General features: G+C 41.7%; 1 protein-coding gene across 3 annotated transcripts in view; it reads left to right on the forward strand.

The window, feature by feature from the left end:
* The first annotated feature begins 352 nt into the window (after nucleotides 1-352).
* TMEFF1 (transmembrane protein with EGF like and two follistatin like domains 1) overlaps nucleotides 353-27,081 on the forward strand; it is a 96,934-nt gene continuing 70,205 nt past the window's right edge. For all 3 annotated transcript variants that reach the window (XM_061426338.1, XM_061426340.1, XM_061426339.1), the window contains exon 1: nucleotides 353-547. In XM_061426338.1, coding sequence (XP_061282322.1) covers nucleotides 358-547 — 190 coding nt within the window. In that variant the 5' untranslated portion in view covers nucleotides 353-357. The remainder of the gene's footprint in view (nucleotides 548-27,081) is intronic.

Consider the following 27,081-nt stretch of genomic DNA (forward strand, 5'->3'; position numbering starts at 1 on the left):
GCGGCGACAGCCGCGGACACAAAGGGAAGGCGAGGAGTCGAGCGAGGGGCTGGGCCTGACCCTGCCCCGCGACCCCCGCCCGCCGCGCGCGCGCGCCCGCTCGTTCCCCGGCATCGGTCTCCCCGCGCGGGCTCGCACGCTCGTGCGCACTCGCCCCGACCCTCCGACTCCGTCCCGAGCGCGGCTGGCCCGGGCCTGGCGGGCGCTGCGGGTGGGGCGGGGATGCTGAGGGGCAGCTCCTCGGCGCAGCGGCGCGGCTGCTAGGAGGCGCCGAGGCAGCGCCGGGGCTCCCGGCGCGCGGCTGGATGCCCCGGGCCTGCGGCTCCCTGCGCTTCCCGCCGTCCAGGGGCGCCAGCCATGGGCGCCGTGGCCGCTGAGGCGCCGCTCCGGCTGCCGGCCGCGCCCCCGCTCGCCTTCTGCTGCTACACGTCGGTGCTTGTGCTCTTCGCCTTCTCTCTGCCCGGGAGCCGCGCGTCCAACCAGCCCCCGGGTGGCGGCGGCGGCGGGGACTGTCCGGGCGGCAAAGGCAAGAGCATCAACTGCTCAGGTAGGACCGGCCGGAGCGCGCCTCTGCGGCCCCTCCTTCCTTCCGCCCCCGCGCCTCCTCCCGCCAGGTCCCCGCGACGCGGCCCGGCCAGGCCGGGGCGTGGGGGTCCCGGGAGCCAGGCCGAGGGCGAGCGAGGGCGCCGGGCGGGGCGCGAGCGCGCGATGCGGGCTTGGGGACCCGCGTGGGGCCGGGGAGTGGCCGTGCGTGCGTCCGTGTGTGCCAAGTGGCTGGGCGCGGGCGGCCGGGCTTGTGGGGAGGGGATGAGGCCGGGTCGGCAAGTGGGAGGCAGGAGGCTGGGGCTCCGGTGTGGTCGTGGGTGTGCACGCGGGAGCGCATGTTTGTGTTGTGAAGGCTCAGGGGAGGGAGGGGGGCGGCCCCAGGCAGGGCTTTTCTGTGTGCTTGTATGACGATGAGGGGCCAGGGGAGTGACCGTGCGCTGGGGAGGTTCTTTCTTGGGGGGCCCTGGGTTCTCTAAGGGGTCGTGTGGGAAAGGGGAGCGGCTGGTCCAGAGGTCGCAGATCGGCCATGGAGCGTGACTGTGTGTGTCTTTTGGGTTGAGAGGTGGGCGCTCCGGGCTCGGAGTGATCCCGGGTCTGTGGATATGAGCAGGGAAAGTCCTGGGGCCATGGAAGTGACCCTCTGTTGTATGCGTTGTGCTGGGTGAAGCCAGGGGCTCAGGGATGTGCCGGGGTACACATTGAGGAGGAAGGAAGGGGGTCCTGGAGTAAACCCCGTGTGTGTGGATTCAGAGGGACGTTAGCTAGGGAATCATCATGCTGTGTAGGATGTGGGTAACAGAAGGAGGTAATTAGGTCTCCGGGAGTGCCTCTGTGTAGAAAGGTGTGCCCCGGGTTAAGCCGGTGTGTGAAGAGGGAACCGGTTCCGAGGGAATGGTCCTGTGCGTGCGTTGGGCTGTTGTAGGAGGGCTTGGAGATTGGCAGCCACGGGAGCAAGGGAGTGACCTCTCCCCTCTCTCCAAGGCCGTCTGCCCCCCCACAGCTGGTGCAAACAAAGAGCTTGCTGGGGCTGTAATGGACGAGACTGGGGAGGAGGGGATCCTGGCAGTAAAGTTCCCTCTTCCTTTCACGACGGGTCCCAGAGGAGCCCTGGGGCAAGGAGAGGCTTCCAGGTCTCATTTAGGGGTGCGTAGGTCCTCCTGGAGCTGGCCTGGCAGATGCTGGTGATCATAAGCCACAGCCTGGCTAACTTGCCTTCTATCAGTTCTCATTTTCCAGTAGTGTTCTTTAAATCAAGTGTGGGAGCAGAGGCTTGGAGGTCGGGGGTGGGGCTGAAGAGAGATTGGACTTCGGGTCACAGAGAATCCTTTGGTTAGCCTGCCAGACAACCTTTGTACCCAGAGGGCTCTTGAAAGGGGCATTGTTTCTAGGGGAGTGAGGGAGCAAGTGGGGCTCAGCACAGATGTTTTTGCTACCCTAAATCAAGAAAACCTTTGGCCTGCTGTTTAGGTTTGAAGGTCTGAAATCTTTTAGTAATTTTCATAATGGCATATTTTATGATGGGGGAGGGGTTATGAGCACACTAAACAATAGCATGTCCATTAAAAGCTTTTCCATCCATGTAATAACTTTTACTTTATTTTTCTAATGTTAAGTGGAATAGGGGATAATGCTTTAATATATAATCACACTTTAATGGTTAAGAATAAAAGTCATTAGTATGTTAGCATGCACTTTTGCAACAAATATTGGCTACCAAACTTCTAAGTGATCACACCATGTCAAAATATTTTATGGGATAATGTGCTGTGGTTATTTGTTCTTGCTGAGCTAATTTGTCCTTAGCAAAATAAAGTGTGTATTGATGGATGTATTTGGGTATGCTTGCTAACTCTGGTGGATAATACAAATTTTTAAAAAAGACATAGAGGGCTGAAAACCCACATGGTGTGGAAAAAAGGAAAGATTTGGGGATTGTGGCCCTTGCTAGGCAACTGTATGATTTGGAGCAAGTTACCTAATTTTCTTAATTTACTCTTTTGTTAAAGGGATTTGGATTTAATAATATCTGAGCATTATTTAAAGGGTATATTGATATTTTGATATGTATACCAATAAATTAAGCTTATTACATAAAATGTTTCTAATGCTAAGATATACTTGAATAACTCTGGGTCTAAAACTAAGGGCTCTAACTAAATGGTATTTGTAGATTCTTGTAGTAATTGTTCCTAGGATGAAGATCTGGGAGTAATTCATATGGAAAATAAATTTTTTTAGAGTTGATTAATTAGAGAGCTGTAGTACTGCAGTTTGGACATTTGTTGTTGTTGCCATTTAGTTGCTAAGTCTTGTCTGACTCTTTTGTGACCCCATGGACTATAGCCTGCCAGGCTCCTCAGTCCATGGGATTTCCCAGGCAAGAATACTGGAGTGGGTTGCTATTTCCTTCTCTATGGGATCTTCCTGACCCAGGGATCAAACCCGTGTCTCCTTCATTGGCAGGCGGGTTTTTTTTACCACTGAACCACCAGAGAAGTCCAGTTTAGACATACAGTTCAGTTCAGTCGCTCAGTCGTGTCTGACTCTTTGCAACTCTGGACTGCAGCACACCAGATGTCCCTGTCCATCACTAACTCCCAGAGTTTACTCAAACTCATTTCCATTGAGTTGGTGATGCCATAAAACCATCTCATCCTCTGTCGTCCTCTTCTCCTCCAGTCTTCAATCTTTCCCAGCATCAGAGTCTTTTCAAATGAGTCAGTTCCTTGCATCAGGTGGCCAAAGTATTGGAGTTTCAGCTTCAGCATCAGTCCTTCCGATATTTAGGACCAATTTCCTTTAGGATGGACTGGTTGGATCTCCTTGCAGTCCAAGGGACTCTCAAGACTCTTCTCCAACACCACAATTCAAAAGCGTCAATTCTTTGGCACTCAGCTTTCTTTATAATCCAACTTTCACATCCATACATGACTACTGACAAAACCATAGCTTTGACTAGATGGACCTTTGTTGGCAAAGTAATGTCTGCTTTTTAGAATGCTGTCTAGATTGATCATAACTTTTCTTCCAAGGAGCAAGTATCTTTTAATTTCATGGCTCCAGTCACCTCTGCAGTGATTTTGGAGCCCCCAAAATAAAGTCTGTCACTGTTTCCACTCAAACTATGCACAGTTGCACTCATCTCACACACTAGTAAAGTAATGCTCAAAATTCTCCAAGCCAGGCATCAATAGTATGTGAACCCTGAACTTCAGATGTTCAAGCTGGATTTAGAAAAGGCAGAGGAATCAGAGACCAAATTGCCAATATTGGTTGGATCATCGAAAAAGCAAGAGAGTTCCAGAAAAACATCTACATCTGCTTTATTGACTATGCCAAAGCCTTCCACTGTGTGGATCACAACAAACTGTGGAAAATTCTGAAAGAGATGGGAATACCAGACCACCTGACCTGCCTCCTGAGAAATCTGTACGCAGGTCAAGAAACAACAGTTAGAACTGGACATGGAGCAACAGACTGGTTCCAAATGGGGAAAGGAGTACGTCAAGGCTGTATATTGTCACCCTGCTTCTTTAACTTACATGCAGAGTACATCATGAGAAATGCTGGACTGGATGAAGCACAAGCTGGAATCAAGATTGCCGGGAAAAATATCAATAACCTCAGGTATCAGATGACACCACCCTTATAGCAAAAAGTGAAGAAGAACTAAAGAGCCTCTTGATGAAAGTGAAAGAGGAGAGTGGAAAAGTTGGCTTAAAGCTCAACATTCAGAAAACTAAGATCATGGCATCTGGTCCCATCACTTCATGGCAAATAGATGGGGAAACAGTGAAAACAGACTTTATTCTTTGGGGGGGCTCCAAAATCACTGCAGATGGTGACTGCAATCATGAAATTAACAGACGCTTGCTCCTTGGAAGAAAAGTTATGACCAACTTTGACAGCATGCTAAAAACTGGAGACGTTACTTTGCCAACAAAGGTTTGTCTAGTCAAAGCTATGGTTTTTCCAGTAATCATGTATGATGTGAGAGTTGGACTATAAAGAAAGCTGAGTGCTGAAAGATTGAAGCTTTTGAATTGTGGTGTTGGAGAAGACTCTTGAGAGTCCCTTGGACAACAAGGAGATCCAACCAGTCCATTCTAGAGAAAATCAGTCCTGAATATTCATTGAAGGCCTGATGCTGAAGCTGAAACTCCAATACTTTGGCCACCTGATGCGAAGAAGGGACTCATTTGAAAAGACCCTGATGCTGGGAAAGATTGAAGGTGGGAGAAGAAGGGGACAACAGAGGATGAGATGGTTTTATGGCATCACTGACTCAATGGACATGAGTTTGAGTAAACTCCGGGAGTTGGTGATGGACAGGGAGGCCTCTCATGCTGCAGTCCATGGGGTTGCAAAGAGCTGGACACGACTGAGCGACTGAACTGTTTCCACTGTTTCCACATGAGTGCAGCATTTCTCATGATGTATGCATCTATTAATGCAGCTTGAGATTGTGCCTTGTTTTTTTTTTTTTTTTTAAGTAGCTTTATTACCCAGGCATTTCCCACATAAACTGGTTTACTTCTCTACATGTTTGAATTTTAAAATCTAAATACTGGCCTTGACTACCTGTTAATTTTCATTTGGGGTTTTTGACCATTGTTTTAACCTATTCTGACCTTTCTGAAAACTGATTCTGTCAGGCTGTGTGAGTTGGCTCACAGCCCTGTGGCCCTTGTAAATGTGAGGAGAAAGTCTGCGGCTTCATTAAATTAATAGAAGTTGTTTAGATCATGGAAAAGTATGATATTTTACTGTAGACTTCTTTCCAAATTGGTTGATGTTGATACATTAATCAGCCGGATGTTCAACCAGCTATGTATCTTCCTAGTTGTATATAACAGATTTTTTAGCTTCTGCTGTTAACATTTTCCCAATTTGCTCACCAGTCTATCATTTAGAAGATTCTGTCAGATTGTCTTGTAGAATGAGTATATATATATATATATATATATCTGTATCATCCCTTTTCCATTCTTAGTAGTCATATCAAAAAGCAAATGTCTATAGTCTGCCTTAGTTGAGAGCCCATGGTGGCTTTTTCTTTTCATTGTGTTAAAAAACTTACTGACCCATTCTAGAGTTTTTCAGTGGATATGTGGCAGCTTTACCTATGGATGTTTTTTCTGGGTTTGTTTTTTCTTTTTTGAAAATTGAGAGTGCATTCTTTCCTTTCTGGTCTTCTGGCATCTTGTCAAGATAGCTTAGATAATCAGTAGTCAGATCTTAAAAGTTTTTTTCAGCATTATGGAATGTGATTTGTTTGGATCAGAAGCAGATTCCTTTGAACTAGCTCTGTATTCCATTAATGTCCGCTTTCCATGTCGCTTCCCTTAGATGGTAGCTCCCTTTTTTCAGGGTCTGCCTTCCCAGTTTTTGAAGGTCCTATTCTTTGGTGAAGATTACTAAAGCAGAGAAGAAACTGAAAGGGTCTGCATGTCCCTGTCGAATCTTGATGTTACAATATCTTTGCTAAGCAATGAGCCTTTTGTTTATCTCTTCTTGTTCAAAACAAGCCCTTTAAAAAAAAAAAAAAGTTGTTCTCTTGTCTAAGTTTTCTACTCGTTCTAGACTTTATACTTATTGATCATTATCTTGTTGTTTGTGCTTGCTATTTTTTAATAATTTTATGGATTGTTTTGTTTTTGGCAGCACTGTGTCTTGGTTGCTGCGCAGGCTTTCCTCTAGGTGCGGTGAGCTGTGGCTCCTCTCCATTTGTGTGCACGGGCTTCTTGTGGCGCCTTCTCTTGTTGCAGAGCACAGGCTCTAAGGTGCAGCTCCCTGGCTCCAGCACAGATTTCAGTAGTTGTGGTGCACGGCTTACTTGCTCCTCAGCGTTTGGGATCTTCCTGGATCAGGGATTGAACCTGTGTTTCCTGTGTTAGCAGGCAGATTCTTTACCACTGAGCCTCCAGGGAAGCCCTGTACTTAATATTTTAAAAAATCTACCTTACCAGAGAGGTTTCATGTTCATCCAAAGAGAAAACTGTTTGGAAATACATGATTTATGTGAAGAACAATTAACCTTGAGCCCAGGAGACCAGGTGACCTTAGCCATGCTGCTTTTTTTTTTCATTTGTAATGTGAAGATAATGATAACAGTCCTTTTTGGCTCTAGGGTGTTAGAGAAGAACAAATGAGCTAAACATATGAGACAATGCTATTTTAGGGATTGGGGTTAAAGAGAAAGAAAAACGTTTTAAGAGACCAGCAAGCTGCATTGGTGAGAGTTGTAAGGTGGAGAATTTGAAGTAGGTTTTTAAAGTGTCACAGAAATCCAGATCCTCTGATTGTGGTGTGGTTAAGAATGATATAAATGGTTGATATAAACTTCGTATTAAGAGAAGTTTCTCATTGAGAAATTAAGGAAACAATCCCATTTACCGTCACATCAAAAAGAATAAAAATACCTAGGAATAAATCTACCTAAGGAGACAAAAGATCTGTATTCTAAAAACTCTAAGATGCTAATGAAAGAAATTGAAGACGGCACAAACAGAGGGAAAGATAGACGGTGTTCTTGGATTGGAAGAATCAATATTGTTAAAATGACCATACTACCCAAGGCAATCTGCTGTCAAATTACCAATGCTATTTTTCACAGAAATGGAACAAAAATTTTAAAAATCTGTATGGAAGGACTTCCCTCGTGGTCCAGTGGTTGGGAATCTGCCTGCCAATGAATGCGACACATGTTTGATCCCTGGTCTGTGAACTAAAATCCCACATGTCTCAGGGCAGCTGAGCCCCTTACACCTTAGACCCCGTCCGCCACAACAGGACAAGCGACTGCAGTGAGCAGCTTGTGCTCGCCCCAACTAGAGCAAGCCTGTGCACAGCAGTTGAGAGCCTGGGTGTTACAAGGACGACCCGGCCCAGCCAAAAGTAAGTAAATAAATAAATGTTTAGAAGAATCTGTATGGAAACAAAAAACTCCCAATAGCCAAAACGACGTTGAGAAACAACGGGATGGGGGGACGGGGAGAGAAAACCAGCTCCCTGACTTCAGACTGTACTACAAAGCTACAGTAATCAAAAGTGTATGCTACTGGCACAAAAACAGACATATTAGATCCGTGGAATAGGATAGAAAGCCCAGAAATAAACCCACACACTCACGGTCAAATAATCTAGGACAAAGGAGGCGAGAATATACAGTGGAGAAAAGACAGTCATCTTCACTAAGTGGTGCTGGGAAAACTGGACAGCCACACGTAAAAGAATGAAGTTAGAGGGAATTTCCTGGTTTGTCTAGTGGTTAGGACTTGGCGCTTTAACTGCCAGGTCCTGGGTTTGATCCCAAGTCAGGGAACTAAGATCCTGCAAGCTGCACAGCGCTGCAAAAAAATAAAGAATGAAATGAGAACATTCTCTAATAACCGTATACAAAAATAAAAGTGGATTAAAGACCTAAATATAAGAGCAGATACTTTGATGTTTATAGAGGAAAACATTGGCAGAACACTCTTTGAGATAAATTGCAGCAGTATTTTTTTGGATCCATCTCCTAGAGTAATGGAAATAAAAGCAAAAATAAACAAATAGGAAGTAAGTGCCTTGTTAGTGGCAATTCAGGATTTTGGGGGATAAAAAGTGAATTTTTTGTAATTGGTACAATATTTTGATCAGGACATCTCTAAATCCCTGGTGTGTAATATGTGAGTGTTGAACCTTGATTGAGTACCTGCAGTTCAGTCAGTTCAGTTCAGTTGTTCAGTTGTGTCCGACTCTTTGCGACCCCATGAATTGCAGCATGCCAGGCCTCCCTGTCCATCACCAACTCCCGGAGTTCACCCAAACTCACATGCATCGAGTCGGTGATGCCATCCAGCCATCTCATCCTCTGTTGTCCCCTTCTCCTCCTGCCCCCAATCCCTCCCAGCATCAGGGTCTTTTCCAGTGAGTCAACTCTTCACATGAGGTGGCCAAAGTATTGGAGTTTCAGCTTTAGCATCAGTCCTTCCAATGAACACCCAGGACTGATCTCCTTTAGGATGGACTGGTTGGATCTCCTTGCAGTCCAAGGGACTCTCAAGGGTTTTCTCCAACACCACAGTTCAAAAGCATCAATTCTTCGGCGCTCAGTGTTCTTCACAGTCCAATTCTCACATCCATACATGACCACTGATAAAACCATAGCCTTGACTAGACGAACCTTTGTTGGCAAAGTAATGTCTCTGCTTTTGAATATGCTGTCTAGGTTGGTCATAACTTTCCTTCCAAGGAGTAAGTGTCTTTTAATTTCATGGCTGCAGTCACCATCTGCAGTGATTTTGGAGCCCAGAAAAATAAAATCAGCCATTGTTTCCACTGTTTCCCCATCTATTTGCCATGAAGTGATGGGAGTGGATGCCATGATCTTAGTTTTCTGAATGTTGAGCTTTAAGCCAACTTTTTCACTCTCCTCTTTCACTTTCATCAAAAGGCTTTTTAGTTCTTCTTCACTTTCTGCCATAAGGGTGGTGTCATCTGCATATCTGAGGTTACTGATATTTCTCCTGGCAATCCTGATTCCATCTTGTGCTTCTTCCAGTCCAGTGTTTCTCATGATGTACTCTACATATAAGTTAAATAAGCAGGGTGACAATATACAGCCTTGATGTACTCCTTTTCCTATTTGGAACCAGTCTGTTCCATGTCCAGTTCTAACTGTTGCTTCCTGACCTGCCTACAGATTTCTCAAGAGGCAGATCAGGTGGTCTGGTATTCCCTTCTTTCAGAATTTTCCACAGTTTGTTGTGATCCACACAGTGGAAGGCTTTGTCATAGTCAGTAAAGCAGAAGTAGATGTTTTTCTGGAACTCTCTCACTTTTTCCATGATCCAGCGGATGTTGGCAATTTGATCTCTGGTTCTTCTGCCTTTTCTAAAACCAGCTTGAACATCAGGAAGTTCACGGTTCACGTATTGCTGAAGCCTGGCTTGGAGAATTTTGAGCATTACTTTACTAGTATGTGAGATGAGTGCAATTGTGCGGTAGTTTGAACATTCTTTGGCATTGCCTTTCTATGTTCTAATATACTAGATAGTAAGGGAAATATATTAGAGGTCATCCCTGCCTTCAGAGGCCTTATATTCCAACAGAAGTGGTTGGTTAACCTCTTAAAAATACATGCAGGAAATTTGTTTAGTACATCTGGGCTTTCTCCCCTTTTCCCCCACTCCCTCAATAATAAGCATTTATTGACCACTGACAGCAGCAGCAGCAGCAATGGAGTTTTTAAACGGTGTACAGTTAAAGTGATTTTAGTATAATTATAAAGTCATACAACCATCACCACTATCTTAATTCCAGAACATTTCACTCCCCCCAAATCCTGTACTTACTAACAGCGATTCCATATTCCTCTTCACCCTGCCCCTCCCCCCTTCCCCCAAGCCCTTAACAACTACTAATCTTTTTCCTGACCTTATGGATCTGCCTATTTTGAACATTGAATATAAAGGGCATCATGTAGTATGTGGCCTTTTGTGATTGACTTCTTTCACATTTTTTCAGGGGTCATCATCCATGTTATAGCATGTATCAGAACTTTATTCCTTTTTATGGCTGAGTAATACTCTGTAGTATGGATATACGTGGCACCTTTTTGCTTTTCCATCAGCTAATGGACAGTGGGCTGTTTTCACATTTTGGCTGTTATGAATAATGCTGCTATGAACATATATGTACAAGTTTTTTTGTGGACCTGTGTTTTCAATTCTCGTTTAACGTTTTGAGAAACTGGCAAACTGGTTCCCAAAGCAGCTGCAACCATTTTAGATTTTTGTCAACAATGTACAAGGGTTCCAATTTCTCCACATCCTCTCCAACACTTGTTACTACCTTTTTGATTATAGTTGTTCTAGTTGGAGTCCTAATTGAAGTTGTGGATCAGTGAGGTTTTGATTTGTGTTTCTGTAATGACATTGAGCACATTGTGCTTAAAGGCTATTTATATATTTTGTTTGGAGGAATTTCTCTTCAGATCCTTTGCTGAGCTTGATTTTAACCTTCTGTATTAAACATTCCCTTAGTGAACCATATTATCCAAATCCTACAGCTTACAGATGCTCCAGTGGTAGGTTTGCTCTGGTTTGTCTGTGTGTTGTTTGATTTCTCTGCTTACCAAGAATCAGTTGTGTTTGTTCTCAAGTTTATTTATACCAGTGGTATAATAAATATTACTCAATTAATAGGCACAGATGAACAGCAGTGAAGAAAACAAATAAGTATTAATAAATATTACTCAAATAGATGAAATGTGAATGCAAAAAGCAGCTGTTTTTCTGAATTGCTTTGGAAAGACTTGATAAAGGCATGAAGCTGCGAGAATTGCCTTTCAGTGAATTAAACTGTGGTCAGTTCAACCAAAACAGATTGGGGAAACCTTACAAATCTGGGAGGATTCTAATCCTAGAAAACTTCGCAGATAGTTAAAAGTCTTGTTCTACTGTGAAAGGGAGGAAAATGGACATTGTAGATTATGGATTATGATTGTGGTTTATCCAAGGAAGTAGAGAGCTGCGTTTGGCAGACCCATACTCAAAGAAGAGGTCTTGATGCTATAATATATGGGGAAGTGAATGTCCATTTGTACGTTTGAAGTTTAAAATGGTTGTAATATGTATGTGTCATTTAAAAAATGATTCCTTGCTCTACCTGACTTTTATGATTAATTGATCAGTGACGGTTTCCACTATATGAGGTGTGCCCTAAGGAAGATCCTGATACAGTGTTAAGGGAATTAATAATTCCTATTTCTGGGAATCAAAAAATAATTCCTATTTTCCTGAATAAGTGGCTGTCGAACTGGGCTTTATGGGCAGAGTAGAATGTCAGCCCAAAACACCAGCCATGCTTTTGCCTGAGGCCTTTGTTGTTGACCTTCCTTTTGCTTGGAACCTTCTTGTCCCAGTTATTTATCCCTTAGCTCTTTCTCATCTTCAACTTCACTTTCAAAATGATGCCTTAAAATTGCAACCTTTTCTGCCTCCCACCCCTTCTTCCCTTCTCATACCCGAATCCTCCTTTGTGTTTTTTTTTTCTGTCTCCAAAGCACCTTTTTCTCTGTGACCTAATATGAAAAGTTGTGTTGGTCGCTCAGTTGTGTCCCACTCATTGTGCGACCCCGTGGATTGTAGCCCACCAGGCTCCTCTTCATGGAATTCTCCAGGCAAGAATACTGGAATGGGTAGCCATTCCCTTCTCCAGGGGATCTTCCCAACCCAGGGATAGAAGCCAGGTCTCCTGCATTGCAGGCAGATTCTTTACACTCTGAGCCATGAGGGAAGCCTGTGACCTATTACACATGTTATTCTCTGACGACTCTGTGTAGATCCATGAGGGCAGGGATTTTTGTCTTTTTTTTGTTCACTGCTGTATCATCTGTGCCTAGAACTGTATCTGACACAAAATTAGGTGCCCATCCTATATTTATTTGTGGAGTTAATGACTGAAAGAACGTAGAAACTGAGGAGAGTTGGAAAGAGTGTTCTCTAGGCTGTTGGAACGGCGCTGGAATCCAGCTACAAAGATGGGGAAGCGAGGGGACTATTTGGGGATACTGGGCTGTGGGGATGAAGGCAGGAGATGAGTCTAACACAATTGCCACTGTATTAGAGGAAGGCCTTGAAGGCTGAACTGAAGGTTTGACACTTGCTCTGAAGAGAAAGGAAAGCTTTTAAAGCTTTGAGTGACATTGTGGTTTTAGAAAACCTGGAATTGAAAGGGAGAGGAGATGAGACTGGGGGCATGGTGAAAGATGACAGTGGAAATGAGAACTCAGAGGATTTGTTTGGCTGCACTTTATGTTTAGAAATTGAATTGGTTGTTAACCATTTGAAAATCTTGAGGTGTCACTTGAAAATCTTGAGGTGTCACTTAAAAATCTGCATTTTGGTCTGCCTTTTCTAAACTTCCCTAGTGGCTCAGTTGGTAAAGAATCAACCTGGAATGCAGGAGATCCTGGTTTGATTCCTGGGTTGGCAAGCTCCGCTGGAGAGGGATAGGCTACCCACTCCAGTATTCTTGGGCTTCCCTTGTGGCTCAACTGGTAAAGAATCTGTGTGCAATGCAGGAGACCTGGGTTTGATCCCTGGATTGGGACGATCCCCCGGAGAAGGGAAAGGCTACCCACTCCAGTGTTCTGGCCTGGAGAGTTCCATGAACTGTGTATAGTCCATGGGGTTGCAATGATTCTCCCTACACAACTGAGCGGCTTTCACTTTCACTTTTTGAATTTGCAGGTATTGATAGCTTTAGGCTCTTTCCACATGACAGAAATTCTCCAGAGCTGTCTAATGGGGCATCAGCTCTTCAGCTTGTTAGGCCCTACCCAGCCATCCTTTCACTGACCGTTTTCTCCCTTAGCTTCTGGATCACCTCCTATAGGTGGCAGGATGAATTATGATGTTCTTGATATGGGGTGGAGAACCTGTTTGGAGGAGAGTCAAATTGGTGTGTAATCCTTCCTTCATTGCTGTTACTCACAACCACCAAGTTGAATGTAAATCCTTTTTTCTGCAGTTTCCGGCCCTTCCCATCTGAGCACCTCTCCTGCCCGTACTCCTTGCAACTTCTGCTTTATTCTGTCCTTTCCCTTCTCAAATCTTGCCTTGAACTCTCCTCCTACCTCTTCCTATTTGAAAGCTATCCTGCTATCATCTCTGACTGTATACCAATTTCCTTGAAATGTTTTCTGATGATATTTTTATCATATTTAGTTTTCCTTCATCAGTTTTATATTTTAGTTTTAGTACTTCCCCTTTTTTCAGATCAGATCAGATCAGTCGCTCAGTCGTGTCCGACTCTTTGCGACCCCATGAATTGCAGCACGCCAGGCCTCCCTGTCCATCACCAACTCCCGGAGTTCACTGAGACTCACGTCCATCGAGTCAGTGATGCCATCCAGCCATCTCATCCTCTGTCGTCCCCTTCTCCTCCTGCCCCCAATCCCTCCCAGCATCAGAGTCTTTTCCAGTGAGTCAACTCTTCACATGAGGTGGCCAAAGTATTGGAGTTTCAGCTTTAGCATCAGTCCTTCCAAAGAAATCCCAGGGCTGATCTCCTTCAGAATGGACTGGTTGGATCTCCTTGCAGTCCAAGAGACTCTCAAGAGTCTTCTCCAACACCACAGTTCAAAAGCATCAATTCTTCAGCACTCAGCCTTCTTCACAGTCCAACTCTCACATCCATACATGACCACTGGAAAAACCATAGCCTTGACTAGACAGACCTTTGTTGGCAAAGTAATGTCTCTGCTTTTGAATATGCTATCTAGGTTGGTCATAACTTTCCTTCCAAGGAGTAAGTGTCTTTTAATTTCATGGCTGCAGTCACCATCTGCAGTGATTTTGGAGCCCAGAAAAATAAAGTCTGACACTGTTTCCACTGTTTTCCCATCTATTTGCCATGAAGTGATGGGACTGGATGCCATGATCTTCGTTTTCTGAATGTTGAGCTTTAAGCCAACTTTTTCACTCTCCACTTTCACTTTCATCAAGAGGTTTTTGAGATCCTCTTCACTTTCTGCCATAAGGGTTGTGTCATCTGCATATCTGAGATTATTGATATTTCTCCTGGCAATCTTGATTCCAGTTTGTGTTTCTTCCAGTCCAGCGTTTCTCATGATGTACTCTGCATATAAGTTAAATAAACAGGGTGACAATATACAGCCTTGACAAACTCCTTTTCCTATTTGGAACCAGTCTGTTGTTCCATGTCCAGTTCGAACTGTTGCTTCCTGACCTGCATACAGATTTCTCAAGAGGCAGATCAGGTGGTCTCGTATTCCCATCTGTTTCAGAATTTTCCACAGTTTATTGTGATCCACACAGTCAAAGGCTTTGGCATAGTCAATAAAGCAGAAATAGATGTTTTTCTGGAACTCTCTTGCTTTTTCCATGATCCAGCGGATGTTGGCAATTTGATCTCTGGTTCCTCTGCCTTTTCTAAAACCAGCTTGAACATCAGGAAGTTCACGGTTCACATATTGCTGAAGCCTGGCTTGGAGAATTTTGAGCATTTCTTTACTAGCGTGTGAGATGAGTGCAATTGTGCGGTAGTTTGAGCATTCTTTGGCATTGCCTTTCTTTGGGATTGGAATGAAAACTGACCTTTTCCAGTCCTGTGGCCACTGCTGAGTTTTCCAAATTTGCTGGCATATTGAGTGCAGCACTTTCACAGCATCATCTTTCAGGATTTGGAATAGCTCAACTGGAATTTCATCACCTCCACTAGCTTTGTTTGTAGTGATGCTTTCTAAGGCCCACCTGACTTCACATTCCAGGATGTCTGGCTCTAGGTCAGTGATCACACCATTGTGATTATCTGGGTCGTGAAGATCTTTTTTATACAGTTCTTCTGTGTATTCTTGCCATCTCTTCTTAATATCTTCTGCTTCTGTTAGGTCCATACCATTTCTGTCCTTTATCGAGCTCATCTTTGCATGAAATGTTCCTTTGGTATCTCTGATTTTCTTGAAAAGATCCCTAGTCTTTCCCATTCTCTTGTTTTCCTCTGTTTCTTTGCATTGATCACTGAAGAAGGCTTTCTTATCTCTTCTTGCTATTCTTTGGAACTCTGCATTCAGATGTTTATATCTTTCCTTTTCTCCTTTGCTTTTTGCTTCTCTTCTTTTCACAGCTATTTGTAAGGCCTCCCCAGACAGCCATTTTGCTTTTTTGCATTTCTTTTCTATGGGAATGGTCTTGATTCCTGTCTCCTGTACAATGTCACGAACCTCATTCCATAGTTCATCAGGCACTCTATCTATCAGATCTAGGCCCTTAAATCTATTTCTCACTTCCACTGTCTTTCCCTTTTTTTCTCTTTCTAAAGTCTTGAGGAAGAAACAGAACTTTGTTTCTATTTCCTTAAGACCACAGGCATTTATGATAAATTTCCTCTCCTTGTTGTATAGCTTAGGAATTTAGATGTTACTGATAGATTGTTTTATGGTTTTGCATTATGGTCTAAGAGTGTGTTTATATAATTCTAGGTTTTCATATAAGAACTAGGTGGGGAATTCCCTGGTGGTCCAGTGGTTAGGAGTCCATGCTTTCAGTGCTGAGAGCATGGTGTCAGTCCCTGAGAGCAAGGTCAGAGAGCAAGGTCTCACAAGCAGCACAGCGAGGCCAAAAAAACCAACCAACCAAACAAACTAGAAATTAGGTGTGTCTCTGCATTCTAGTATGAGAGCACGTTTTGTGAAAGATACTTATACCTCAGAAAAGAAAGTGTTATTTCCTTAGCTTCTTAGTCCCCTATTATGTAACTATTAATTTTACTTAAAGTTTAAAACATTTTCTGAATTTCAAACTTAGAAATAAATTGTAGTAGTATACCCAGATTTTCCAATTAAGGTTTCACCCCATTTGCGGTATCATAGTCTCTTTATATATATAAATCTGTCTATATCTATATATTTCTACCTACTTACATCTGTATCTATATTTTATCTGTGCTGTGTGTGTTGTGCTTAGACGCTCAGTCATGTCCAACTCTTTGCACCCCATGGACTGTGGCCCGCCAGGCTCCTCTGTCCAAGGGGGTGCTTCAGACAAGAATACTGAAGTGGGTTGTCATGTCCTCTTCCAGGGGATCTTCTCAACCCAGGGATCGAACCCAGGTCTCCCTCATTGTAGGCGGATTCTTTGCCATCTGAGCCACAAAGGAAGCCTGATATTTTATCTGCTGCTACTGCTGCTAAGTCACTTCAGTCGTGTCCGACTCTGTGCCACCCCATAGACGGCAGCCCACCAGGCTTCCCCGTCCCTGGGATTCTCCAGGCAAGAACACTGGAGTGGGTTTGCCATTTCCTTCTCCCATGCATGAAAGTGAAAAGTGAAAGTGAAGTTTTATCTATATCTATCTAAATCTTTCTTTTCTGAACCTGACTCTGCCAAGTTGGCCCCTACCAAAGGAAATGGTTTAATTTATGCTTTATATCAGTTTTATTCTTTTAATACTTTGTGTTGTCATCTATTGTGAATGAAACATTGAAGCCTTCAATTATAATAGAAGTTTATTTTTGTATCATTTTTATATATTTTTGTTCTATTTGGGACACATACATTGAATAGTTTTTGTTTCATTTTTTTGTTGTAATTTTTATTTTTGTGTAAGGTAGATCTAAAGAATCTCCTGAAGTCATAATATTGCCTATTCGGTTTTGGATTTGTGTGTGTCTTTTAAGTGTTGGGATTCGTTTCACAGTGTAGATACAGACCATTCTGCTTTCATAGCCCATTTACATTAAGTGAAGTAATTATGGTATTTCTGATAACCCTCTATTAACATGATTATCTTTTAAGATGTAAAATCCAGTTGTTTTTAGTATAGCTGCAAAGTTGTACAACTGTCGCCATGATCAATTTTGGAACATTTTTGTCCTTTCTAAAGAAACCTCATATTCTGTAGCAATCACTCCCCAAACCCCACTCCCACAGCCCTAGGAAACCACTAATCTATCTTTTGCTGTAGATTTAACAGTTTGGGACATTGCATATAAGTGGAATCATACAATATGTGGTGTTTGTGATTGGCTTCTTTCACTTAGCATACTGTTTTCAAGATTCATCCATGTTGTAGCATGGGTCAGAATGTCATTGTTTTTTATGAGCAAATACTGTTCCATTGTATGGATAATACCATGTTTTGTTTATCCATTCATCAGCTGATGGACATTTGACTTGTTTCCACTTTCTAGCTATTATGAATAATGCTGCTGTAAACATTCATGTACAAGTTTTCCTGTGGACATATGTTTTCAGTTTTCTTGGGAATATACCTAGGAGTATTAATAGCATTACTGGGTCACATGGTAAGTCTGTGTTTAATATTTTGAGGAACTGCCAAGCTGTTTTCCAAAGTGCTGCATCATTTTACATTTTCAGCAGCAATGTCTGAGGATTCAAATTTCTCCACATTCTGGCCAACACTTGTTTTTGTCTTTATTATAACCAACCATTTTAAAGTTCGTATATATTATCCCTCATTTCCTTATGCATGTGATTTCTTTCAGTTCAGTTCAGTCCCTGAGTTGTGTCCAGCTCTCTGTGACCCCATGGACTGCAGTACGCCAGGCCTCCCCATCCATTGCCAATTCCTGGAGTTTACTCAAACTTATGTCCGTTGAGTTGGTGATGCCATCCAACCATCTCATCCTCTATCGTCCCCTTCTCCTCCTGCCTTCAATCTTTCTCAGCATCAGGGTCTTTTCAAATGAGTCAGTTCTTTGCATCAGGTGGCCAAAGTATTGGAGTTTCAGCCTCAGCATCAGTCCTTCCAAAGAATATTCAGGACTTATTTCCTTCAGGATAGACTGATTGGATCTCTTTGCAGTCCAGGGGACTCTAAAGAGTCTTTTCCAACACCACAGTTCAAAAGCATCAATTCTTCGGCACTCAGCTGTCTTTATAGTCCAACTCTCGCATCCATACATGACTACTGGAAAAACCATAGCTTTGACTAGACGGACCTTTGTTGGCAAAGTAATGTCTCTGCTTTTTACTATGCTGTCTAGGTTGGTCATAACTTTTCTTCCAAGGAGCAAGCGTCTGTTAATTTCATGGCTGCAGTCACCATCTGCTGTGATTTTGGACCCGACCCCCCCCCCCCCCCCCACAAAATAAAGTCTGGCACTGTTTCCACTGTTTCCCTATCTATTTGCCATGAAATGATGGGACCAGATGCCATGATCTTAGTTTTCTGAATGTTGAGTTTTAAGCCAACTTTTTCACTCTTCTCTTTCACTTTCAAGAGGCTCTTTAGTTCCTCTTCACTTTTTGCCATAAGGGTGGTATCATCTGCATATCTGAGGTGATTGATATTTCTCCCAGCAGTCTTGATTCCAGCTTGTGCTTCATCCAGCCCAGCATTTCTCATGATGTACTCTGCATATAAATTAAATAAGCAGGGTGACAATATACAGCCTTGACGTACTCCTTTTCCTATTTGGAACCAGTCAGTTGTTCCATGTCCAGTTCTAACTGTTGCTTCTTGACCTGCATACAGATTTCTCAGGAGGCAGGTCAGGTGGTCTGGTATTCCCATCTCTTTCAGAATTTTCCACAGTTTATTGTGATTCACACAGTCAAAGGCTTTGGCATAGTCAGTAAAGCAGAAGTAGATGTTTTTCTGGAATTCTCTTGCTTTTTTATGATCCAACGGATGCTGGCAGATATCTGGTTCTTCTGCCTTTTCTAAAACCAGCTTGAACATCTGGAAGTTCATGGTTCACATACTGTTGAAGCCTGGCTTGGAGAATTTTAAGCGTTACTTTGCTAGCGTGTGAGGTGAATGCAATTGTGCAGTAGTTTGAACATTCTTTGGCATTGTCTTTCTTTGGGATTGGAATGAAAACTGACCTTTTCCAGTCCTGTGACTACTGCTGAGTTTTCCAAATTTGCTGGCGTATTGAGTGCAGCACTTTCACAGCATCATCTTTAAGATTTGAAATAGCTTATCTGGAATTCCATCACGTCTACTAGCTTTGTTCGTAGTGATGCTTCCTAAGGCCCACTTGACTTCACATTCCAGGATGTCTGGCTCTAGGTCAGTGATCACACCACTGTGATTATCTGGGTGTGAAGATCTTTTTGTACAGTTCTTCTGTGTATTCTTGCCACCTCTTCTTAATATCTTCTGCTTCTGTTAGGTCCATACCATTTCTGTCCTTTATCAAGCCCATCTTTGCATGAAATGTTCCCTTGGTATCTCTAATTTTCTTGAAGAGATCTCTAGACTTTCTTTGCTGCTGCTAAGTCGCTTCAGTCGTGTCCGACTCTGTGCGACCCCATAGACGGCAGCCCACCAGGCTCCCCCGTCCCTGGGATTCTCCAGGCAAGAACACTGGAGTGGGTTGCCATTTCCTTATAAAAAGACTTTCTTTAGTAGTATGTAAATTTCAGTTTTTATAAAAGCCGGTTTGGGAGATAATGTCAACCCATTTACCTTGTCCTGCTCACCCTCCCCTTTTTTTGCATTGTTAGAAACATTGTTTTAACAGAACTGTTTTCATTATTCCTACTATTAGTTCCGTTATTAGCTTCTCTCACTGGAGAACTGAAACATTTAGCAGTTGACATACTACTTTTCTTGTACACTGTGAAATTCTATTTAAATTTAAATCTTTAAACTCTATTTGCTTTTACTTTTAAATGATTTACTGTTAATCTTTTGTTACAGTTTGAATCTATTCCTTTTTTATAAGTGTCATGTATTTTTCATGGCTCAGTAGTTTCATCATTTTTTGAAAAGTCATTTCAGGTTCTAAAGTTCTTAGCGTATTCTTCTGCCTTCAGAAACTTTGGCAGGTATTACATTTTCAACCATGGCTCCATTCCTCCTATTTTTTGTGCAAATATTCTCTGAGTCTTTTCCATGGTTAAAAAAAAGGAAAAGGAACAAACTCCACACCTTTTTTCTTTATTATAAAAGTAGTATTTGTTTGATGTAAGAAATTTGAGGAATATGAAAAATTGTACAGAGACATCTGTGATAATTGCCATTCTCCTCTTAATGTATGTTATAATGTTTGTGCTGAAATTATTTCATTTATACCAAAACAGTTTAAACTTTTTTCTTTTTTTAAAAAGTATTTATTTTTATTTGGCTGCATAGAGTCTTAGTTGTGGCACGTAGGGTCTAGTTCCCTGACCAGGGATTGAACTCAGGCCTCCTGTATTGGGAGTGCAGTCTTAGCCACTGGACCACCGGGGAATTCCCTGAACTTTTTTCTTGATGTTAATGTTTGCTTTGGCGTGTTCTGTTTATTTAACCTGGAGCCACTACTGTTCACAGATCAGATCTTTTGGAATTTTAAGTTCAGCTTATTTTTTTGTCAGCTTTTGTATAATATTATTTTACAAGTGAATCTAAACTGCTGATATTTCTGTTTCAGTTCTGTTGTTCATAGCCTTGTTGTATATTTAGATTCTCTATTGTTCACATGTCAGCTCAGTCTTTACTATTTTTCTTCATAGATTTTTTTCCTCTATAAAGTGGTTTGAGATGTTTCTTAGGTTGTGCAATTATATTTACTATTGTTTGCTTCAAGTTCAGACCATAAGTGCTTCCTGAGTGAGTGAAAGTCGCTCAGCCATGTCCGACTCTTTCCGACCCCATGGACTGTACAGTCCATGGAATTCTCCAGGCCTAAATACTGGAGTGGGTAGCTTTTCCCTTCTCCAGGGGATCTTCCCAACCCACGGATCAAACTCAGGTCTCTCACATAGCAGGTGGATTCTTTTACCAGCTGAGCCACAAGGGAAGCCCAAGAATACTGGAGTGGGTAGCCTATCCCTTCTCCAGTGGATCTTCCTAACCCAAGAATTGAACTGGGGTCTCCTGCATTGCAGGCAGATTCTTTACCAACTGAGCTATGAGGGAAGCAAGTGCTTCCTAATTACCATTTAATTAAACTTAGTTTTTTAAAAAAGATTATTCCTTGTTTTACAAAATGGGGTTTAAGGTTGGGGTTGTGTCAAAGTTTTGGTTTTGATGGTTTCACCCAATGGGGAGAAGTATCCTTGATAGTTTCCGTTGGTATTTTGTAAAGATGTCTTTTAATCTTTTTTATCTCATGAGGGATTATTATACCCATTTTTACTCTAGGGAACTGGGGTTTCTCAGATTTAGTGCTTGGCCAGTTTCATGTAGTTACTTAATCAAATAGTTAAAACTCCAAATCTGGAACTCTTTCTATTAATAATAATGCCCCAGAGTTTGTGAAGTCCTTTTAAAATAGTTAACATCGGGCTCTTTAGTGATAACTTGCAGGTTCTTTTGTAGATTTTTGTCTCTGTGGGTGACATCTGGGTTCTGACTACCTCCCATTCCATTTGGTATTGCAGACACTAAGGAATAATGGTTAGAAATAGAACTAGAAATGGGAATTACCTGGTGGTCCAGTAGTTAATACTCAGTGCTTTCACTGCTTTGGGCCCAGGTTTGATCTCTTGTAGTGAAACTAAAATCCCACAAGCTATGCGGAGTAACAACAACAACAAAAAAGAAATAGAAATAGAAGGGTGTTTTCTTGTGTTTAGATTTATTTGTTGATATTTCAAAATTTTTGATGTAGGAACTATACTGAATGTACTTTCAAAAGTTAAAAATACATAAACATGTATATGTTGCAAAATATAAATTACATTATAACTCTATGGTTTTATTTTTTAATTTTAGTTATTTTAAATTATGAAAGCATGATAACACATTTATAGCAGACTTGGAAAATACAGAACAAGGTTACATGTAGTTCTGCTATTAATTATATAGTTTTATAACCTGCTTTTTGCACTACACAATGGATCTCGGTCCTTCCATAGATATGTATTTCTGTCACATACTTTCATGGCTGCATAGTATTTCATCAATAATTTATGTAATTAATTCCCAACAGGTGGACACTTAGGTTGTTTTCTGCTTTGCTATTATATAAAAAAGCTGATGTTATCAGTCTTGCAGGTACACTTTTGTATGTTTTGTCTTCTATCCCTATCATAATTTCCTAGTAATAGAGTTGTGGGGTTAAGACATAGAGACAGTTTAGATTTCCATATATACTGACACATTTTCCTATGAGAGGTTCTGCCAGTTTATACGCTTAAAGTTGGTTTGAATGCTCATTTTCCCCATCTTCTCCAGAGCTGGTATTAATAATAAAAAAACAACCAGCAGACATTTAACATTGCACTTCTGATGTGTCATGCACTGCTGAGTGCTTTCCCTATCTGTATTTAATCCTTCATCAGCATTATGAGATGGATGCTATTATTGTCCCCATTTTACAGATGAGGGAATGGAGGCTCAGAGTGGTAAATTCCTAAGGTGTTATATACTTGATAAGTGACAGAGGCAGCAGAGGCAGGATGCTGATCTAGGAAGTCTGATTCTAGAGTCTGCCTGATAAACAGCAAATTATATTCCTTGTTCATCTTTTTCAAAATTTAGGTGACATGATTATTTTCTCCGATTTTTGAAGTTTTTTATTCTTTATTGAGATATAATCCACATAACATAAAGGTCACCATTTTAAAGTGTACAACTCAGTGGTTTTTAAATATATTTAGTGTATTATGCAACCATCACTGCTACTTACAATATAATTGCGAAGCACTTCCATCTCTCCTAAAAGAATTTCCATACCTGTTAGCAGCCCCAATACTCCTCTGTCCTTGTCTCCTGGCAGCTGTATAGAGGCTTCAGTTTGTGGATCTGTGAGAGGGAAGCACCCAGGTTTGCCAAGCTAGTCAAAAAATAGGAGTAAGGGAGAAAGTGTCCAAATTTTGAGATCTTTGGTAGGGCTAGAAAGACCCTGGGTACCATTAATACCCAGCTTGAAATCTAGGTATTTCTTTCTTATCATGGAATAGGTTGTCCTCCCCATCACCTTGCCTGAAGCATCCTGACATTCAGGCGTTTAGAACTGAAATAGGCAGCAGGGAATGACTGTAGGTGTTTGATTGGAGGACTGACATGATCAGAATGGTGTGTAACAAAGGGTGGTTTGGCAGTAGTGTGCAGAATGGGATGAAAAACATTGGAGTCAGATAGATTGTGTGGCACATGTGAATTTCTTTCATTTTACATAGCTTAGAGATCTTTTAGTCATCTCTTCTGTGAATGCTATTTAATATTAATGTAAACTGCTTTTGGTTTTATATCATGAAATATTGAGCACAGTTTATTTCCCCCCAATATCTTTATAGCAGAAAATAACTCATGTAATATTGTTAATTTAGTAAGCAAGTTGAACAGAATTTAATTCCTAGTTCATCTCACTTGCTGAGACTGAAGTCAACATTTACTAGATAGATCTGTTGTTTCAGTTTTCAATGACTTGTGTCATTACAGGTATCTGCAAGATTGGTCTGGGAAAGGAAAGGAAGTGAATCTTTGTTGTATACCTTCTTGTTCTAGGCACTGTTGCTTTTTAATATGTTATCTCATCTAATCATTACAACATCTAGGGAAGGTGCTGCTACTCTAAAATGTGAAGAACTAGCCTGTGAACCTGGCCTGTATTGGCCCTCAAACTCATGCTTTGTCCGTTGTATGGCAAACTGTGTCTGGGGTTGTTTGAAATAACATTCACTTTTTGCTCCAGTGCTCAGTTGTGTCCAGCTCTTTGCCACTGCATGGACTGTAGCCAGCCAGGCTCCTATGTGCATGGAACTTTCTAGGCAAGAATACTGGAGTGGGTTGCCATTTCGTTTTCCAGGGAATCTTCCTGACCCAGGGATTGAACCTACATCTCTGGCATCTCCTGCATTGGCAGGTGGATTCTTTACTAGTTGAGCCACCAGGGAAGCTCCCCCTTTAAATATAACTGGTATAAAAACTTGAAAAGGGAGAAAAAAAAAATCCATGTTCCACTGGTGCAAACATACTTGGATTTTCCTATATATGTTTTTTATACATTATATTGGTGTATGTATAGCTTTGTCTTCTACCTTACTTAACATTCATCAGCATATTTCCATATTGTTATATAATACACACAACCTTTTAAACAGCTGTGTAATATTCCATGGCTGTGTCACACTATTTCCTGGTGTGGGATATTTTAAATGTTTAAATATTCTTAATATTTTCACTGTTTTCAGTGTAGAGATTGTGGAACTGTCATGTAGGCAGTTGGACACAGTGTCATGAACAAACAGGGCATCTTTTGGGAGTGAAACCATCCAGCAGGGGTCATGTCAGGTTGGATTGGTGTGTAGGTTTTCCCAAATACTATTAACATCTAGGCAATGAGAATAAACCCACTGAAATTTTCTTAAGAACGTGTTACAAAGTTTGAATATGTCCTGAAAGAGAATCAATAAGGAATCACCTAGAGATAAACTGAATATTTCCACATGTTGTAAAGTACTTAAAGAATACTTATCATTAAATCCTATTTAAGTATTAATTTATAGGACTTTGCTCACCAGTGCTTTGAAGACTGGAAATAGCACTGGCAAAAGCAGATGAGAATGGCTTTAATAAGGTTGGGGAAAACCAACTCTGAAGACTTGAGTCGTGGGAGTGGAAGAGAGTGCTGAGAGAAGAAGTACGATGAGATATTACAGTGGGATGGCTGAGGACAGAATATTTTTATACATAGTAGGAGCCCTCTTGTCTCAGTGCCGTAAGATTCTGATAGTTGGTTAATCAAGAAAGTTTTTAAAGTGAGGAGTCACAAAATGGTTTGTAAATGTATGTAGCATTTTAACTTAAAAATATATGTTTATTAAACAATATTTTGAAAGAGAGCCCAGAGTTTTCTTTGAGAATAACTGGAGTTTTCCCTTTCTTGAATAAACCACCTTCATAATGCATTGAGTACACATTCCAGTTTTAATGTCTTTAAAAAAGAATTTAAAGACTTGGAGATACAAAAACCTAGATTTTTATCTTGCCTCCACCTAAGGCAACAGCTATTTTTAAAAAGGAACTCGTCCTAAGTCTTTCTGTAGCATCCAATTTTATTTTCATAGAAAATTTATTTTCTTGCTTGTGAAGAGTTGAAACCACATAATTACAGTAATGAATACAGTTGGTATACACAGACTGTATAACATACATAACTGACTCTTGAAGCACAAGAGCAGCTCTTCTGATTGGAGCTCAAGTACTCATGAATGTTGTAGAGAGTGACCTAGTAGCCTTGAGGATTCACTGAGCCATGGGCATTGGTTGGCATGTTTTACAGACAAAAGCACACTTTGGTTAATCTAGAGTGTTGATTAAGTTGGGGATAAATTCTAAGAGTGACGTGGATTGAGCAGTAGTAGAAGGAAAAAGGGGAGTGACTGAGAAGTGGTCAGAGAGTTAGTTGGGGGAATAATTAAGATTACCAGGTTGGAATGGGGGAGGCCAGGTATGTCAGCTCCAGTAGACAGGTCAAGAAAAGAGCTGGAAGACTTAAGAAGAAAGGTGTGGGATCTTTAGAATAGAGTGATTTTGACCTTTGATAGAATTTTGATATGAAAGGGGAAAGAAGCCAGGCTGATGAGAGGTTAAGACATTCTTGAAGGAGGACACCCACTCTGAGCCTCTTGTTGCAATGAAAAATAACTGCAGTACTGTACAGAGATTTTGCAGATTTCTGCTGTTTGACTCATTTTCTTTATAATGATTGTGTTGGAGAATTAAATATATAAAGCCTTTTATTTCATCTTTTACAGTAAGTGGGTCTTGTCTGGTGGTGAGTTTGTTCCCTAAGGGGATGTTTTGTAGTGTTGAGACATTTTTGGTTGTTACAGCTGGTCCTGCCGACTTCTAGTGGGTGGAAGTCAGGGATGTTGCTGAGCATCCTGCAGTGAACAGGGTAGCCCCCTCCAACAAAGAACTATCTTACCCAAAATGTCAGTAGTGCTGAGATGGAGAAACCCTCAATCCTGTCATAACATCTTGCAAAGTTAATTCACTTTTTGGCTCCCATAATCACTAGCTAACTCATAAGATCCCCCAGTTACCTTCTGTTTAATTGGAATGGTGGTAGGAAAGTCGCATCATTATGGAATGCTAATGGGTCTCATTTTGAACTGCAGCCTGAACCTAGTTAGTGGTGCCAAAAGTTGGGGATTCTGGCAGTTCACATTCACAGTAAATAGGATTTCTTCCCTTATGGTATATTGTTCCCCAGCCTTCGAAAGTTGATGAAAATTGAGACAAGTTTTACATTTAGAGAATTATATAATGGGCATTTTTGCAACTAGAACTAAATATTTCTGTTTTGAATCCACTCTTCTGAGTGATTCTGTGTGTAAAATATTTCTGTTTGGAGAACTGATTTTTGGCCTTAGAAATGACTCATCCTTTCTGCTGAATTCCCATTTGGGGCTCAGGAAGGCAGGTGTGTTATCATCGTTACCATTGATAGGTAGTAGAGTGCCCTCCTGATGCCTGGTACTGAACAGAAGATGACTCCAATTCAGAATTCCTTCTGTACTGTTTTTGCACTAAGGCCATAGTTCTCAAATTTGTGAGGAGTCAGGGCACTGGAAAGTCATGATACTCTTGATAAACTAATTTTTATCAAACTATGATGTAGCACCCAATTATTTAAGACTTTGCCTGGACTCCTCCTGTCCAACCAAGACTTTGTTTATCTGGCTGAGCTTTTCTGTTTTACCTTGTGGTTTAGTTGCTAAGTCATGTCCGACTCTTGTGACCCCATGGACTGTAGCCTGCCAGGCTGCTGTCAATGGATTCTCCATTGACAATTCTCCATTGGCAAGAATACTGGAGTGGGTTGCCATTTCCTTCTCCAGGGGATCTTCCCAACCCAGGAATTGAACCCAGGTCTCCTGCACTGTAGGTGTATTCTTTACCAACTGAGATACCAGGGAAGCTTCACCTTAGTATGAATGATTATTCTCCCAAGGTGTTCTTTGGTCTGTCATGCAAACAGGTGCGTGTGAAAATCTTTGTGGCAGGGAGGGTTTAGGCTCTTGATTGCAGTTCCATTGTGCTTTTAAAATACGACAGATGAAGTATTACAAGTCAAAAAATCTGAAGCCAACATAGCAAGTTTTAAAGCGTGAT

This window comes from Bos javanicus, chromosome 8 (assembly GCF_032452875.1).
Source record: "Bos javanicus breed banteng chromosome 8, ARS-OSU_banteng_1.0, whole genome shotgun sequence".
NCBI lineage: Eukaryota > Metazoa > Chordata > Mammalia > Artiodactyla > Bovidae > Bos > Bos javanicus.